This window comes from Leptodactylus fuscus, chromosome 5, assembly GCF_031893055.1.
Source record: "Leptodactylus fuscus isolate aLepFus1 chromosome 5, aLepFus1.hap2, whole genome shotgun sequence".
Classification (NCBI taxonomy): domain Eukaryota; kingdom Metazoa; phylum Chordata; class Amphibia; order Anura; family Leptodactylidae; genus Leptodactylus; species Leptodactylus fuscus.
The window spans coordinates 74,308,035-74,325,751 of NC_134269.1; the positions used below are offsets into that span (position 1 = coordinate 74,308,035).

The 17,717-nt window shown below is 48.0% G+C and overlaps 1 protein-coding gene across 1 annotated transcript in view; it reads right to left on the reverse strand.

The window, feature by feature from the left end:
• SLC24A5 (solute carrier family 24 member 5) overlaps positions 1-17,717 on the reverse strand; it is an 86,202-nt gene that overhangs the window by 26,678 nt on the left and 41,807 nt on the right. The window contains exon 4 of the mRNA XM_075273334.1: positions 901-1,096. Coding sequence (XP_075129435.1) covers positions 901-1,096 — 196 coding nt within the window. The remainder of the gene's footprint in view (positions 1-900; positions 1,097-17,717) is intronic.

Sequence of the window (17,717 nt, forward strand, 5' to 3'; positions counted from 1 at the left end):
GGGAAACCTTTCAGTCATTACATCCCTTGCAATTATTTTGCAATTATATTTTATATAATATTACAATCATTGATACTTTTAGTGTCATCCAAGCTGTACATAGTCTGAAAAATCTGCAGGTGAACCACAGCAACAGCCACACGGCTCTAGTTGTGTTTGCAGTACCAATTTCATGAAGAGGTTATGCAGGTAAAATCACCTGCCAGATTTGTAATCTGACATTGCCGAGACCTCTGTCTGACATCCTTCGCGTATTAAACAAAGGTCTTAATAATTAAAAAATAACCTGCCCACGATATTTGCTTGTAGTGTCAGCAAATGTGACCACATGAATACGCTGTAAAATATCAGGGGGCGTTATTGCAAACTCACATTGAAAAGAATGCCATGTAGATTCCCAAACAGAAAATTACACAGTAAAGTAGTGGTGAACCAGTTAATAAATATAGCACGCACTACAATACATTGGAAAGTGTAGGAGAGACATCAATGTCATTGTTTAGATGCACTGAAAATAACCTATAGATTATGTAGACACCATATCTACTAATACATTCTCTTCGCCATCAGAAGCAAGATAAAGGACACGTGACTAGTTTACTAGAGTTTTGCAATGTACATTTTGCTGCCAGCAGTGAAATGGTGTTTATTTTTGCTGAAGAATCACAGTATAAAAGGAGAATGGACTGCGCCATGTGAACACAGCACAAGCTGCACTACTACTCTGCAATAATGGAAAAGACTCACATTAGTAGATAGAAGACAATTAGTTAGCAGGGTGGGGCGCTACTATATGCCCAATATATCCATAGTTATAGGTGAGCACACTTCACATATGCACAGTTTACACTACATAGCAGTATACAGTAGTTATGTGTGTGCAGCTAGCCCAGTACTTACCAGTGGCTCTCCTCACACGTCGCTGTGCACCCATTTTCTGCTCTGATGCCACCTGGTACAGCAGATGTATAACTGCCCACAAAACTAACAAGAAGGTGAATGTGGCCATCACTGTCCTGCCAGTCTGTCTGCTCCTCCATCTTTCTTTACACTCAGCTGTGTCCATGCTCTCGTAGCTGAATAACTTCACTGAGTGCTATGTATCATGAGGGAGGCCATGTTAATCCCTATCATATGAGGCAGGGTGTCCCTTCCACATGCAGGGAATTTATCCCTCCCTGAGGTTTTACATCAAGAGTCCAACTGAAGTGAACATGAAGAAATCCCAAAGAGAGAGCCAAGTCACGATGAGTTGTATTCAGATGATGCAGGATCAAGGGTGTGGAGACCTCACATGAAGTATTTTCCAGGGGTTTTATGAATGTTGTATATAACTCCCACCAGCTTCTCAGTGCTGGAGTTACTCCGGTCACAAATAAATAGCCATTATTGAGGGTGTAGTTGAAAAAAAAAAAAGTTTTTCTAAGACAGTTTTAACTGCTGCCTGTGAATGTACCCTTAAGTGTTCAGCTGCATTTAGATGGTGGAGAAGAGGTGCAGTATAGAAACAGTTTTCCCGATGCAACTTTTCCATGCAGGTAGAACCCCAGAGAAACATTTAGGCTGAGGCCCCACGGTGCAGAAAGGTTCTTTTGTTGCAGATTTTTTTGTGGTTTTTTGAGTCAAACCCAGGAGTGGTTTGAGAAGTATAGGAATTTCCTATATATCCTCCATTCCCTCTATAGCCATTTTTGACTTTGGCTCAAAAAACAGCAATAAAAATAAAAATCTGCAACAAAAGCTGCGTTTCCACACCGTGGGGCGTCAGCCTCAGACAGTTTTGATGTGGTTTTTGGTGCAGTTTCTTAAGTTTACAGGTGAAGCACATTTACATAACTTAATTTACTTTACTTAATAGGTCTCATCTGTAAAACCAAAAACCGGATTAAACGCGCAAGTTATTTTTTTCCAATGCAGCTTTATCAAACACAATCAGTAGCTGTTGTGGGAATCCTCATTGGGCCAACGGTTATTTCTTCTGACCACCCATACACTTACTCCCTAAGGCTACATGCTCATGAAAAAAAGTGGAAATGAACCCCTTAATGATCAGCGCCATACATTACATCACGCTAAAGGTATTGTTAATGCTCAGCGGGGTAATAGTACAGTGATGTGATGCCACAGGCATATCATAAGATCACGAGTTGTGCTGGAATAGGTGGAGCGGCGCCTACTAACAAATGCTAAGAACTGAAAATGTTGATGGTAGTGAAGAAATAAATAATGGCTTACCCTATTGTAAGTAATAATCTCATTAACAGCCCCTGGCGAGGGGCCAGCACTAATATCTAAGGGAATTGCTAGTCTAGAAAAACTATACGCAGATATGCTAAGTATTTTTGGCCTCACACCCAAGATTTTTTTTTATTTCCACAGTTTCCAAATGGCACTATACAGCTTCAATAGTGTATGGGCAAACACTCATTTAGCTGATAGACAGGGGCGGATCCAGGGCCGGGCAACCGCGGCAGGGCCCGTACCTAACAAAACTCGGGTCGGTTGGCAGGGCAATTGCCGAGGGCCCCAGCACTTGCAGGGGCCCCCTGTCGGTCCTCTATCAGTAGCTGCAGCTCCCTGCACACAGTGTGCTTCACACATATACTTTCCCTATTAGGAAGTATATGTCGGAAGCACACTGTGTACCTACAGCATCGGCTGATAGACAGCAGCCAGCCAGGCAGCTGCAGCTATGGATAGAGGACGCTCCCTCCTCACCCCCCCCCCTTCTCTGGCTGCCCTCTGTCAACCAATGAGAGGGTGAGGAGGCGGAGCTTATCGCTCTACAGAAGATCCCTGCCGTCCTGCATCTTACACATGAGAGGGAGAAGTTCAGCAAAGTGAAAGTAAAGACAGAACACCCAGGTACAGGCTGGAGGGGGGACGGGGGTTACTATGCCTATTAATGTCAGGCATTTGGAGTTATTCATTTAGTTTTGGTAACTCCATGTGCCTCATATTAATAGCAACTAACCCTATCATGTCCCTCACATTAACCCCCTGTGTACTTCACCATAAGGGTTACTGATGTGTGAGATATATGGGGGTAATAATAATGAAGATACTTCATTATTACCTCCATGTCTCTCACATATCAGTAACTCTTATGTGAGGCACACAGGGGGTTAATGTGAGGGACATGATAGGGTTAATTGCTATTAATACGAGGCACATGGAATATCTTAGGGGGTGTTCACACTACCATCAGTGCTAATGTCGTTCAAAATCTTGCTGTGTCTGTGACATTCTGCATTCATTTAAAGGGGCTCTATCAGCAAAATTATGCTAATAGAGCCCCTTTAAAAAGACCATTCAGGCCCTGTAAATGTTATATTAAACCCCGGTTCCATTTTTAAATAAAAGCATTAAAACATATATGCTAATCGTACCTGAATGTGCACCATGGGCGGGGATGCACAATGCTACGTCATCTTCGGGCACGCCTGCCTCTTCTGTCTTCTTGTAGTGACGCCCTCTGGTTCCGTGTCTTCTTCCGTCTTCTTGTCTTCAAATCCCACGCCTGTGTAGTAGCGCTTCCCTCTGGAGCACTACTGCGCAGGCTCACTTGCCAGTCCCTGTAGAACTACACAAGCGTACTGCACGCTTGCGAATTGCCATTAAGTGGCGAGTGAGCCTGCGCAGTAGCGATCCGGAGGGAAGCGCTACTACGCAGGCACGAGATTTGAAGACCTCAAGCCGGAAAAAGACCAATAGGAAGCCGGCAGGAGAGACGGGACCAGAGGGCGTCACTCCAAGAAGACAGAAGAGGCAGGCGTGCCCGAAGATGACGTGGCATCGTGCATCACCGCCCTCGGTGCACGTTCAGTAAGATTTGCATATATGTTTTTATGCTTTTATTTAAAAACGGGACCGGGGGTTAATATAACATTTACAGTTCCTGAATAGCCTTTTTAAAGGCTATTCACGCATATGTAGGGCTCTATTAGCATAATTTTGCTGATAGAGCCCCTTTAAATGGACATCGGGTGCATTGTTTTACACTCCGTGACTGTCCTAAAGATGTCTGACTTTTCAAGCGGACAGAAAAAACCTACATGTCGGGTTTTTGTAAGTAGGGCCCCGCCACAGTCAATTGCCCAGGGCCCCGCAAAGCCTGGATCCGCCACTGCTGATAGATGTTCCTTCTGACTGCAATAGACATGCTCACTTGCTGAGCTGAACATACATCTGTCCTGAATGAGGAGAAGGGATAAGTGGCTGCCTGGTTGCAACTTATCTTCCCTAAGAACAAAAGCAGGTAAACTTCAGCTTGTGTGATCCTTCTTTCCCTTGACACTCATCTCTTTAAAGAGACTCACATCACACACATCACATAGTACTCCTGCCCGTTTGAACTTGATGGGTTCAGCTGACATTAATCGATTGTGTATGGCCATCTTAAGGCCTCGTTCACATCTGTGTTGGTATTCCGTCCGGGGGAGATCGCATGAAGACCCCCTGAATGGAATACAGACGCAACTGCAAGTGGTGTGCAGTAAAAGCACACGGACCCCATAGTCTATAATGGGGTCCGTGTGCATGCCGCCAGATCTCTGCAGGGATCATGTGGGCAGGAAAGTAGTTCACAATCTACTTTCCTGTCCACATGATTCGTGCGGGCAGCACACGGACCCCATTATAGTCTATGGGGTCTGTGTGCTTTTACTGCACACCGCTTGCAGTTGCGTCCGGTATTACGTTCAGGGGGTCCTCATGTGGAATCCCAGAATGAAATACTGAATGCAGATGTGAACAAAGGGTAAAGAATCCACAAGGAAGAAATTATGACATGCCTCATTGTAAGAAGTAACTCCTCACACAAATAAAATACCCATTACCAGCTGTCTGGGGAGAAGCCAGCACTCAGGCCCTATTCACATCTGCATTTGGGTTTCTGTTCGGGGAGTCCACTTGGGGACCCCCTGAATGGAAACCTATACGCATAAAAAAACAGTTACCTAAGGAAACCCATAGATCCCATAGACTATAATGAGGTACATGTGGCTTCCGCATGAAACATGCGGAGAGAAAAGTGCTGCTTGCAGGATTGCAGAACTATGGGGTCTGCGGGTTTCCTTAGGTAACCGCTTGTTTATGCGTATAGGTTTCCATTCGGTGGGGTCTGTCCCCAAGCGGACTCCCTGAACACAGATGTGAATAGGGCCTAATATCTTAGGGAGTTACTAGTTTAGGTAAAGTATATGCAGATATACACTTCATGCACAAGGACACTTTATGGATCTGTCTTGTATAAATCGGTATACACTGACTCTGACTTAGGCTGCTTTCACATGGTCAGTGATTGTGAGCCGATATCAGGAATGGAGACTACACAGAGATCAGGTATAATAGAAATATTTGTACTTGTTCTGTGTTTATAACCCACTCCTAGTTTTCGCACATAATCACGGAGGAAAATCACTGACCAAACACTGACCATGTGAAAGCAGTCTTAATCCAGAAGTGTCACCTGCAGTAGCTTTTGGTCGAACACTCTGCTATTCCTTCTGATCCTGGAGTGTAGATGTGGATTCTCTACTGTGATAGGTTTAGTTAAAGAGGACCTTTCACCACTTTTGGGCACATGCAGTGTTATATACTGCTGGAAAGCTGACAGTGCGCTGAATTCAGCGCACTGTCGGCTTTCCCGATCTGTGCCCGGTGTAAAGAGCTTACGGTGCCGGTACCGTAGTGCTCTATGGTCAGAAGGGCGTTTCTGACCATTAGCCAGAGACGTCCTTCTGCCTCGCGGCGCCTATCGCGCTGTGCTGTGGAGCCGGGAGGAACGCCCCCCTCCCTCTGCTCATACAGCTCGTCCATAGACTAGCATTATCAGGAGCGGGAGGGGGGAGTTCCTCCCCGCTCCACAGCACAGCGCGATAGGCGCCGCGAGGCAGAAGGACGTCTCTGGCTAATGGTCAGAAACGCCCTTCTGACCATAGAGCACTACGGTACCGGCACCGTAAGCTCTTTACACCGGGCACAGATCGGGAAAGCCGACAGTGCGCTGAATTCAGCGCACTGTCAGCTTTCCAGCAGTATATAACACTGCATGTGCCCAAAAGTGGTGAAAGGTCCTCTTTAAACTGGGGTGTGGAGTAAGCAGAAGAGTTATGGACTTTGCTGTCCCAGACAGTGTAGCTGGTGAATAAAACCAATAGTTGTAGCTGGGAGAGCGGTCAGGATGAGAACAGAGGGCAGTCTATGTGAGGAGCAGTGTGCTGGCACTGGTTATAGGGGGCGCTATGGTATGAATGGGAGCACACAATAAACAGATTGACTTCATGAAAGTACCTTTTAGGATTTGTCGTTTTTCAGATAGAATAAGCACATTTTCATTATTTTAAAATAAGGACTGGGTGCGGAGTAATGTTTAAAGGTTAATGTGTTTATGTTCTCAAAAAGGTTTCTAAAGAAACTCTTTAGAGACATGAAAATACATGGTTTTATATGGGGGTGGAAATGCAAACAAAAAAAAAAATCACCAGATTTAGGAACTGACAAGTGACAAGTAAAATATAGAACATTTATTATTTTCCCTGCCTACAAATGATATATGAACTTGAAATACTTTAGTAAGTAAAGCCAAAGATTTTTTTTTTTCATGTATGTGTTAGCATAACCCGCGCACTGCTAGAGATTCAATGCTAATGTCAGTACTAAGCAATATAAGGAAATAGATTTTTATACTGTATTATTATATATCATGTATATATAGTCAGTATAGGGGCACAGTATCTGGCTGCATACAGTAAAATCAATTAATTTAATGGAAGGGTTCTTGATTGTTCGGCATTCATTAAAAATTACATGTACGGTACACAGAAAAGCTTAAAGGGGCTCTATCAGCAAAATCATGCTAATAGAGCCCCACATATGCGTGAATAGCCTTTAAAAAGGCTATTCAGGCACCGTAAATGTTATATTAAACTACCTCCGAGACTTGATGATGTTGAGATCAGGGTTCTGGGGGGCTATATCCTCACTTCTAGGATTCCTCCTCCAAAGTGTGGTCACTCCAAATATTGATATGATTTAGATTTCTCTTTTGTTCATTCACTTAATTTTGTTAATTGACAAAAATAAACTGTTAATACTTCTATTTATTAAAGCATTCTTACTTATGGCATAGAGCCGGTTCAGTAAAACAACAGTTCTGCAGACACTGGTGGACCCCATAGACCATATTTACGCCATTTTTATACTGAAACCAGCGTAGAGAAAAGTCCTCCATGCAGGACTTTTCTATCTGTCAATTTTTGGCGGATTCGGCGGCACACTCTCCATAGGATGCAGATTAGAGATGAGCGAGTAGTACTCGATCGAGTAGGTATTCGATCGAATACTACGGTATTCGAAATACTCGTATTCGATCGAGTACCACTCGCTGTTCGAATGGAAAAGTTCGATGCAGAACCAGCATTGATTGGCCGAATGCTATACAGTCGGCCAATCAACGCTGGTTCTTCTCCTACCTTTAGAAGTCTTCTCTGTGCAGCTTCCCCGCGGTGTCTTCCACCTCTTCATTCACTTTGCCAGGCATCGGGCCTGGGTAGAGCCGACTGCGCATGCCCGCTTGTAGTGCGGGCCTGATGCCTGGAAGAGTGAATGAAGAGCCGGAAGATGCCACGGGGACGCTGCACGGAGAGGACTTCTCGGAGGATCCAGCCCGACCCTCAATCGTGGACTTGGTAAGTATAATTTGATCGAACGTTGCCTACCCCTGAAACGAGAATTTTCCCCCCATAGACTATAATAGGGTAGTAGGGTAGAGTAGTCGAATATTGAGGGGCTACTTGAAACGAATATCAAACCTCGAACATTTTACTGTTCGCTCATCTCTAATGCAGATGTATACCTAGCCTGATACTGTATTTTTTCGAATTCTATATTTATTTTTAGTTTCAGTATATTGAGGTGCAAGTAATCCAGAACATTTTCAGCACCGTCAACATTCTGTTTCAAGTAAGGTAAACACAAGTTAACATTTGTTCCCTCAATATCACAGATTTTTGTTATTTAGTATGATATTTGTATGTGCAATGCTCATTTTATGATACCTACATGGTTAATAAGATGCCTTCAGGACCCACAGAAGAATTATGAGACAGATGGAAAACTCAGTAAACACTTTGCTGACCATATTAGAGATGAGCGAACACTAAAATGTTCGAGGTTCGAAATTCGATTCGAACAGCCGCTCAATGTTCGTGTGTTCGAACGGGTTTCGAACCCCATTATAGTCTATGGGGAACAGATACTCGTTAAGGGGGAAACCCAAATCCGTGTCTGGAGGGTCACCAAGTCCACTATGACACCCCAGGAAATGATGCCAACACCTCTGGAATGACACTGGGACAGCAGGGGAAGCATGTCTGGGGGCATCTAACACACCAAAGACCCTCTATTACCCCAACATCACAGCCTAACAACTACACACTTTACACATTCAAAAAAACCTCTATCAAAGTGGGAAAATACCTGGAAACCTTCTTTACTCCCCAAATGGATGGACACAAACCCCAATTTAAGCTCAACAAACAGTAACAACCACCCCTTTAAATCACGTTCCCCATGACAACCACAAATGGAATAGGCAATGGGAATTCCAAAAGCCCTCACCCTTAACTGTCATTTTGAGTGTGTGTGTGTGTGTGTGATGTGGTAAGACCTTCCAAAATTCACTTTTCTAGCCCTTAACATGAGCCCTTCCAAACAAAGTTACATGACCTTAAGCTGAGCTACCAGCAGAGATTGAGGCCCTTGGCATGAGTAAAGCCTTGCACCAGCAGTGTTTTTGGCACTTAGGGTGAGTTGAGCCTTGTACCAGCGTGTGTCCCTTAACATCAGGCGGGCCCTAAGTTCTGCGCTTTGCACAAAAGTTCCACATTAACTAGGCTGAATGGTACAAAGATTAGTAGGCCCGAGAACCAGGAACAGGTCTTGCAATGGCTGTCGGATAACGCTTAAAGCACATTGTCCACCAGCCAGTCAGCCTCTACCTCCTCTTACCCAACAGTCTTGTCCTCCTTCCACCCAAAATTCCCAATCTTCCCAGAACAATAACCCCAACTGTCCCTGCTCCCCAGATCTGTTCTCCCTTCCTTTGACTGTACCGCAACCTGCCCCTCCATTTCGCAATTCCACGGACCTAACAGACGAGTATCTGTGTCCAGATGCTCAAACACTAGAGTCTCCTCCATTCCATCTCCGGTCGATTTGGTGGCGGATGACCAGCAACCCACCCTCATCGACGACGATGAGACGCAGTTGCTGTCAGGGCAGCCAGTTGACATGCGCATTGTGCAGGAGGAGGAGGCGAGACAGGAGTTGGAAGAGGAGGTGGTGGACGACGAGGACACCGACCCCACCTGGACAAGGCAGATGTCAAGCTGGGAAAGTAGTGTGGATGTTGAGGCAGGTGCAGCACCAAAAAGGGTAGCTAGAGGCAGAGACATGTCCAGAGGCAGAGGTCAGCTGCTTTGCCGAAGCCAGGCCAGACCCGGAATGTCCGAAGATGTTCCCTTTTGTACCCAGCCCAGAAAAACTCCCCCATCGAGGGCACGTTTCTTGAAGGTGTAGAGTTTTTTCAAGGAATGCGCCGAGGACAGATATAGTGTCGTCTACACAATTTGCCTCTCGAAATCGAGTAGGGGCCCTGAGAAGAGCAACCTGTCCACCACTTCAATGCACCGTCATTTGGAATCCAAGCAATGGAATCAGTGGCAGGCAGCAACGGCAGGACAAACGTCGCCCGCCGTTCATGCCACTGCCTCTGCTCACAGTGCTGGCGATGCACTCCAGAGGACGAGCCAGGACATCACTTCATCTGCCTCCGCCACTTTGTTGACTTCTCCCTCATCCTCCCCTGTTTCTGTCTTATCTCCTTCTCCTGCACCATCAAAGGCACCATCAGGCGCTTCTTTACAACAACCCACCATCTCTCAGACATTGGAGCGCCGGCAGAAATACACCGCTAACCACCCACCCACGCAAGCCTAGAACGCCAACATCGCTAAACTGCTGGCCCAGGAGAGGTTGGCGTTCCGGCTTGTTGAAACTCCCGCCTTCCCGGACCTGATGGCAACTGTGGCACCTCACTATGCCGTCCCTAGCCGTCTCAACTTCTCCCGGTGTAGCGTCCCCGCCTTGCACCAGCACGTGTCACTCAACATCAGGTGGGCCCTTAGTTCCGCGCTTTGCTGCAAGGTCCACTTGACCACCGACACTTGGACAAGCGCCTGTGGTCAGGGATGCTGCAGTGCTTATCTTTAATGACAGGCAGGGTGAATGTGGTGGAGTCTGTTCCCCGGGTGCAAACTGGGGTGGCCTATCTCCTCTCCCAGGCCAAAATTCATGGCAGGAGTAGACTGAAACCCTACGACGCTGCAACCTCCACCACAGCTACTAGCGGCAAACGCTAAAACACTGGTGTGGGGAGACGTCAGCAGGCGGTGCTGAAGCTCATCAGCTTGGGGGACAGACAGCACAGTGCCTCCGAGGTCAGGGATGCCATCCTGGCTGAGATGGCATTTTTTTTTCCCTGCTACACCTGGGGCCTGGCATTTTTACGCCTGTGATAATGGCTGGAACCTGGTAGCGGCTCTGGAGCTTGCCAGCCTCCAACACGTTCCATGTTTGGCCCACGTCTAACCTAGTGGTGCAAAGTTTTTTAAAAACATACCCAAATATACCGAAGATACTGTTGAAAATGCGGCGCTTGTGCGCCCACTTTTGCAAGTGCACAGGAGTCGCTGCTAGCCTAAAAACACTCTAGCAAGGCCTACATCTGTCCAAACACAGGCTGTTGTCCGTCATTCACACACGCTGAAACCCTACAATACCATATCTTGAGCAGGGTGTGTGAGCTGCACAGACCTTTGATGGAGTTCCATCTACAAAACCCAAGGGTTCCTCAAAGTCAGCTCCCAAAGTTTCTGCACCATGAGTTTCCAGGGGTGGCAGAGTTATGGCTAGGGGCAGAGGCATGGATAGGGATGATGTCTAGGGGCAAAAGCAGTGTGGATGTGGAGGCAAGCTAAGCAGGAAAAACTGGGGGTACAAGCTAAGGTATGGACTGGGGTGATGTCTAGGGGCAAAAGCAGTGTGGATGTGGAGGCAAGCTAAGCAGGAAAAACTGGGGGTACAAGCTAAGGCATGGACTGGGGTGATGTCTAGGGGCAAAAGCAGTGTGGATGTGGAGGCAAGCTAAGCAGGAAAAACTGGGGGTACAAGCTAAGGCATGGACTGGGGTGATGTCTAGGGGCAAAAGCAGTGTGGATGTGGAGGCAAGCAAAGCAGGGAAAATGGTGGCTAGAGGCAAAGGGATGTCCATAGGCAGCAAGGGCAAAGATGCAAAACTCTCCCGTTTCAAGAATTTTCCTGACTTGTCTCCCCACAAAACATTCCTGGGAGGAGGGCTGAAACACCATGTCACGGAGCAAAGGTATACGTCTTCCTCCGAATGGTCTTTTGAATCAACACGGACGCAAGAGGTCGGGAGACAACAGCAATTTATTGTAATCCACAACGTTAGTAGCCGGCGGCGGTCACATCAACCGTAATAACAATAAGTCCACAGAAGTCACAATCCAATGATAACTTTGGTTCCTTGGTCCTGTAACTAAATCCTGGCTCTCTGCAGAGCTGTGCACAGGCCGGCTAACACATACTAACTCCAGCTACAACTATATACTAAGACTGTTACACCTATATCTGTGGGTGGGAAGGGCTGAGTCACAGATCCTTCCCCCCTCACCTATACCAAGGAGAGCAGACTCCCTGTCTACTATGGACAATGCACCATCCAACATCTTCTTGGAGACACTGATCAGATTATCTCCACCCATTGTCCTCACTGGTCCTCACTAGTTAGAGGTATTTGCATACAATGTGCTAACACACTAGACCCTAATCAGCCAACTACACATTGATGTATATAACAGGTTAGAGAATACATTCCACATGAAATATATATTACACATTGCCTATAGTATAGACTCTAACCATCCCGTGACAACCCCTCCCCCTCTCAAAACATGTGCATGACACAATTGGCCTACACAGGTAAATTGGGGAATGCACATCAGTCTCTATAGCTCATATGTCCTCCTGCTGGGATAACCCATCTGCGTTCTGGTGTTGGTTCCCTCGGCGGTACTGAATGGTAAAGTTGTAGAGTTGAAGGGCTGGCATCTGGCAGAAAATCCGGTCGATCCATGTTGGCGTCTCTCTGAGCTTGGCTTCGGGTCACTGCTCCCACAAAGTGGCACTGTAGATTTCCAACATTGTTGCCTAACAGAACATCGGCCGGCAGCCCGCTCATTACACCAATTGTGCATCGTTTTGGTCCATAACCATAGTCGAGTTCCACGGTAGCTTTAGGAATACGTTTCCGAGTACCTCCTGCCAACTCGATAGAAAGGCCAGGGCCCTCCTCTAGGGCCTCGGGTCGAACTACTCGGGGGTCCGCTACCGTTAGGAAAGCTCCCGAGTCCCGGAATCCAACAACTGTTCGGCCATCCAGTAGGACCTCCTGCAAGTGCTTCCGCTGAAGGTTTGCGGGATGTGTGGCGGAAGGCTGAATCCCATAGACCCCTGGAGGTGGAACAGATGGGTCATTCATGGAGTCATCTGGAAATGGGGCCAAACTTTCAGTCCTAGGGGTGGTTCCCAGGTAGTGAATAGGCCGGGATGCCACGGTGGCCCGTGCCCCCATGTTAACAGGGCAACTAGCTTGCAAATGTCCAGGCCGCCCGCACCCAAAACATCTGCGCTCTAGCATTCTTCCAGTAGGTCGTTGTCTAGGGACAGGGTTGTTCATAGCTGGAGGCCGATGGGCTGGGGCAGGGGTAGAGGGGGAATTGTAATCCTGAGGCCGGGCACGAAAGGTGGGTGGCTGGATGAAGGGTGTCTGGCGGACTGTGGTAGTTTTCCGCTCCTCTGCAAACAACCTCTTCCACTGCGGCTTGATGGTCAGGCCCTCATCTGCAAGGGAAGCAGCTTGCTCCACTGTGGCTGGGTTCCGTTCCAGCACCCACTCACGGATCTCAGCGGGGCACTGGGAAAAGAACTGTTCCTTAAGTATGACTTGGAGGATCTTATCGACTGTGACAGCCCCCTCTCCTTCTAGCCAGCGCTTGCATGCTTGCTTCAACTTGTGGGCGAACATGTGGAAGGAGCTTCCTCCATTGTAAGACAAAGAGCGGAACTGAACTCGGTAGGTCTCTGGAGTGACTGCATAATACTTCTGCACCGCTCTTTTAATGGCCTCATAGTCCCGCTGATCACTAGGGTCCATGGCTCTGAGAGCTTCCGCAGCCCCATCTCGTAGGTGCCCCACCAGATACCGGACCCAATCCTTCTCTGGGACTTCCATCAGGTGGCACTGGTGTTCGAAGTCCTGAAAATATCCATCAACATCCCCAGCCGCTTCATCAAAGGTCTTGAAGTGTTTATGGGAGACATATGGTGGTTCTCTCACTGTTGGGCTGGGGGTCGACGTTTGATTATAATTCCGCGTAGTTATCTCAGCCATTCGCATTTCATGCGCCATTCTTTCCTTTTCATGCGCCATTCTCTGTTCCTCCTTCTCCGTTTCCTGAGCCCTCTGTAATGCTCTACTCCTTTGCTCTGCAGTTGCTCCTAGCCCCAGCACTGCCAACTCCTCCTCATACAAAACAACCCATCTGCTCTTTTGGGTCTGTACCTGCCACTCCCGTATCTCTACTGTCTCCTGGGGGCAGCCCTCCTCATGGTCGCTTTGCAGGGTCATCTCCTCCAGTGCCTCGATCAGTTGCTCTTTCGTTCTTCCCTGATAACTCAGGTTTAGTTCCCGGGCCCTTACTTGTAGACTTGCCATAGTCCAGTTCCTGTATTCTGAGGTTGTGGCTCCATTAATCGCTGGGTTGCTGTAGTCCATCTCGCTGTCCGCTGTTGATCCCACTGCTGCCACCAGTTGTCACGGAGCAAAGGTATACGTCTTCCTCCGGATGGTCTTTTGAATCAACACGGACGCAAGAGGTCGGGAGACAACAGCAATTTATTGTAATCCACAACGTTAGTAGCCGGCGGCGGTCACATCAACCGTAATAACAATAAGTCCACAGAAGTCACAATCCAATGATAACTTTGGTTCCTTGGTCCTGTAACTAAATCCTGGCTCTCTGCAGAGCTGTGCACAGGCCGGCTAACACATACTAACTCCAGCTACAACTATATACTAAGACTGTTACACCTATATCTGTGGGTGGGAAGGGCTGAGTCACAGATCCTTCCCCCCTCACCTATACCAAGGAGAGCAGACTCCCTGTCTACTATGGACAATGCACCATCCAACATCTTCTTGGAGACACTGATCAGATTATCTCCACCCATTGTCCTCACTGGTCCTCACTAGTTAGAGGTATTTGCATACAATGTGCTAACACACTAGACCCTAATCAGCCAACTACACATTGATGTATATAACAGGTTAGAGAATACATTCCACATGAAATATATATTACACATTGCCTATAGTATAGACTCTAACCATCCCGTGACACACCACCCTCCTCCTCCTCCGCTGTTAGATTGACCCCAGCTACGAGCTGAAAACGCTGCAACACTGGTGTGGGGAGACGTCAGCAGGCTGGGCTGAAGCTCATCAGCTTGGGAGACGGACAGCACACTGCCTCTGAGGTCAGGGATGCCATCCTGGATGAGATGGCAATTTGTTTATCCCCGCTGCCCCTGGGGCCAGGCTTTTTTGTCTTGTTGGAGGGCTCTGGAGCTTGCCAGCCTCCAACACGTTCCATGCCTGGCCCACGTGTTCAATGTAGTGGTGCAATGATTTTTAAAAACATACCCCAAATTAGCTGAGCTAAGGGTGAAAGTGCGGCACTTGGACACCCACTTTCCCAAGTCTACAGTACCTGGAGCTAGCCGCAATACACTCCAGCAAGGCCTACATCTGCCTGAAGCACCTACTGTTGTGCGAGGTCACCACACGCTCTAACCCTAGATACCGTATGTTCAGCAGGGTGTGTGAGCAGCAGAGACCTTTGATGGAGTACCAGCTACAAAACCCAAGGGTTCCTCAGAGTCAGCTCCCTCACGTTCTGCACCATGAGTTTCCATGGGTGGCAGACTTATGGCTAGAGGCACAGGCATGGATAGGGGTGATGTGTAGGGGCAAAAGCAGTGTGGATGTGGAGGCAAGCTAAGCAGCAAAAACTGGGGGTACAAGCAGCCGGTGGCATCATCACTGACAAGCACAGCTGTCTGTCAGCTGACAGGCTGACTTTCACCAAAATGAACAGACAATGGATAGACTCATCATATACATGTCAGTTACATGACAAATTTAGTGCAATTTGCAAGTCCAAGATGGTTTGGAGATCTGCGGAGAGGAATCTCACCACCTCTTGTGGGTGCCATCATTTGGAAGGCAAGCCCTGGGCTCAGTGGGTGAGAGCAAGCGCAGGATAATCGTCGTTTGGCCTGGCGGCCACTGCCTCTCCCACTGTTGACAGGGCTGGCGCTGCAGTCCAGACCAGCAGCCAGGACACCTCCACATCTGCCTCTGACACTTTGGGGAGTTCACCCTTATCCTCACCTTTTCCTGCCATTTCTCCTTTTGCCCGCGCCATCATGCACCTCTTCCCAGCAACTCCCCATCTCCCAAGCCTTTCATTTCATGCTAAAGTACAGCGCAACCCACCCACATGCCCAAGGCTTCAACGGCCTCATCTCAAGAAATCTGGCCCAGGAGATGTTGGAATCCCGGCTGGGGGACACTCTGCCCTTTTTGGGCAGAGTGTCTACTGCGCCACCGCACTGTGCCGTCCAAACCAGCACTTTCCCCCAAACATGAGGCGGTCCCTAAATTCAGCGCTTAGCCCTAAAGTTCCATGTGACCAGTTACGAATGGACAAGTGCATGCGGCCAGGGACGCTACCTTTCAATTTGGGCACAGTGGTTGAATGTAGTTGAGGAGTGGACCGGGTCGCAAAATGTGGTGGCCTGACTTGTCTCCCCACACAACATTCCTGGGAGGAGGGCTGAAACACCACCCTCCTCCGCTGTTAAATTGACCCCAGCTACGAGCTGGAAACGCTGCAACACTGGTGTGGGGAGACGTCAGCGGGCCGTGCTGAAGCTCATCAGCTTGGGGGCCAGACAGCACACTGCCTACAAAGTGAGTCATGCCATCCTCGATGAGACGGCAATGTGGTTTTTGCCACTGCACCTGGCCCAGGCATGTTGTCATGTGTGATAATGGCCGTAACCTGGGATTGGCTCTGTAGCTTGGCAGCCTGCAACATATTCCATGCCTGGGCCACGTTTTTAACTCATTGCTGCTAATCTTTTGAAAAAGGTACCCCAATGTTCCTGAGCTACTGGTGAAAGTGTGGCGCTTGTGCGGATAGTTTTTAAAGTCTATAGTTGCCGCTGCTAGCCTCTATGCACTCCTACAACGCCTGTACCTGCTGGAACAACGGCTGTTGTGCGTCGTCTCCACACTGCTGGCACTAAACATATCATGTGTTGAGCAGAGTGTGTGAGCAGCACAGACCTTTGATGTAGTTCCAACTCCAAAACCCTCGGGTTCGTCAAAGTCAACTCCCTCAGTTGCTCAACCATGAGTGGCAGACTTATGTGAAATCCCATCCCATCCATTGCACTGGACACGAAACATTAGCATGCGCTCAGCACAACTTCGGATATGGCAGCTGCGTTAAGCAGGGTGCAGGGTACAACACAGACCAGGCCCGAGCACCAGGAACAGGTGTTAGAAATACTGCAGCATCTGCCATTTCCTTCCAATTTTGGGGTTTTGGACCCGCCACCGACTTGTCTGGACCTAAGTGGGGATCATGAGACACAGTTGCCATCAAGGCAAGCTGTGGTCATGTGCGGTTTGCAGTAAGGGGGCAGTGCGCAATTAGAAGAGGAGTTGGTGGATGACGAGGCCACCGACCCCACATGGACAGGGGTGATGTCTAGGGGCTAAAGCAGTGTAGATGTAGAGGGAAGCTAAATCAACAAAAAACCTGGGTAGAAGCAAAGGCATAAACTGGGGTGATGTTTAGGGGCTAAAGCAGTGTAGATGTGGAGGGAAGCTAATTCAACAAAAAAAAAAACAGGGTAGAAGCAAAGGCATAAACTGGGGTGATGTTTAGGGGCTAAAGCAGTGTAGATGTGGAGGGAAGCTAATTCAACAAAAAAAACAGGGTAGAAACAAAGGCATAAACTGGGGTGATGTTTAGGGGTGAAAGCAGTGTAGATGTGGAGGGAAGCTAAGCAGCAAAAACAGTGGGTAGAAGCAAAGGCATGCAAAACTCTACCCTGTTGGAAGACTTATTCCTAGGTCTGGAACACGTTAATGGCCCCCCTGGACAAATTACTGCCACTCAGGGGCCTAGTGTCACCAGGAGGGACTAGTATAGGCGCATGTTGTGGGAATACCTGGCCGACACCAGCTCTGTCCTCTCCGATCCCCCTGTGCTCTACAGCCTACACTTATTTTCTCATCTTTTTTTCTGAACTGTACATCTCTTGCCTGCTTCCTTTGGGATCTTAGAAATGGTGGTCCACTTCCACAGATGTTAACTTCAATAGACAGTGTAACGGGAGTAGCTGAGGGATCGCTGTCTTAACCACTTTTTGGCACAAAATTAACTTCCAAAGCCAAATATGGTGCAAGTATATGATGCAAGGACACCTACACACCT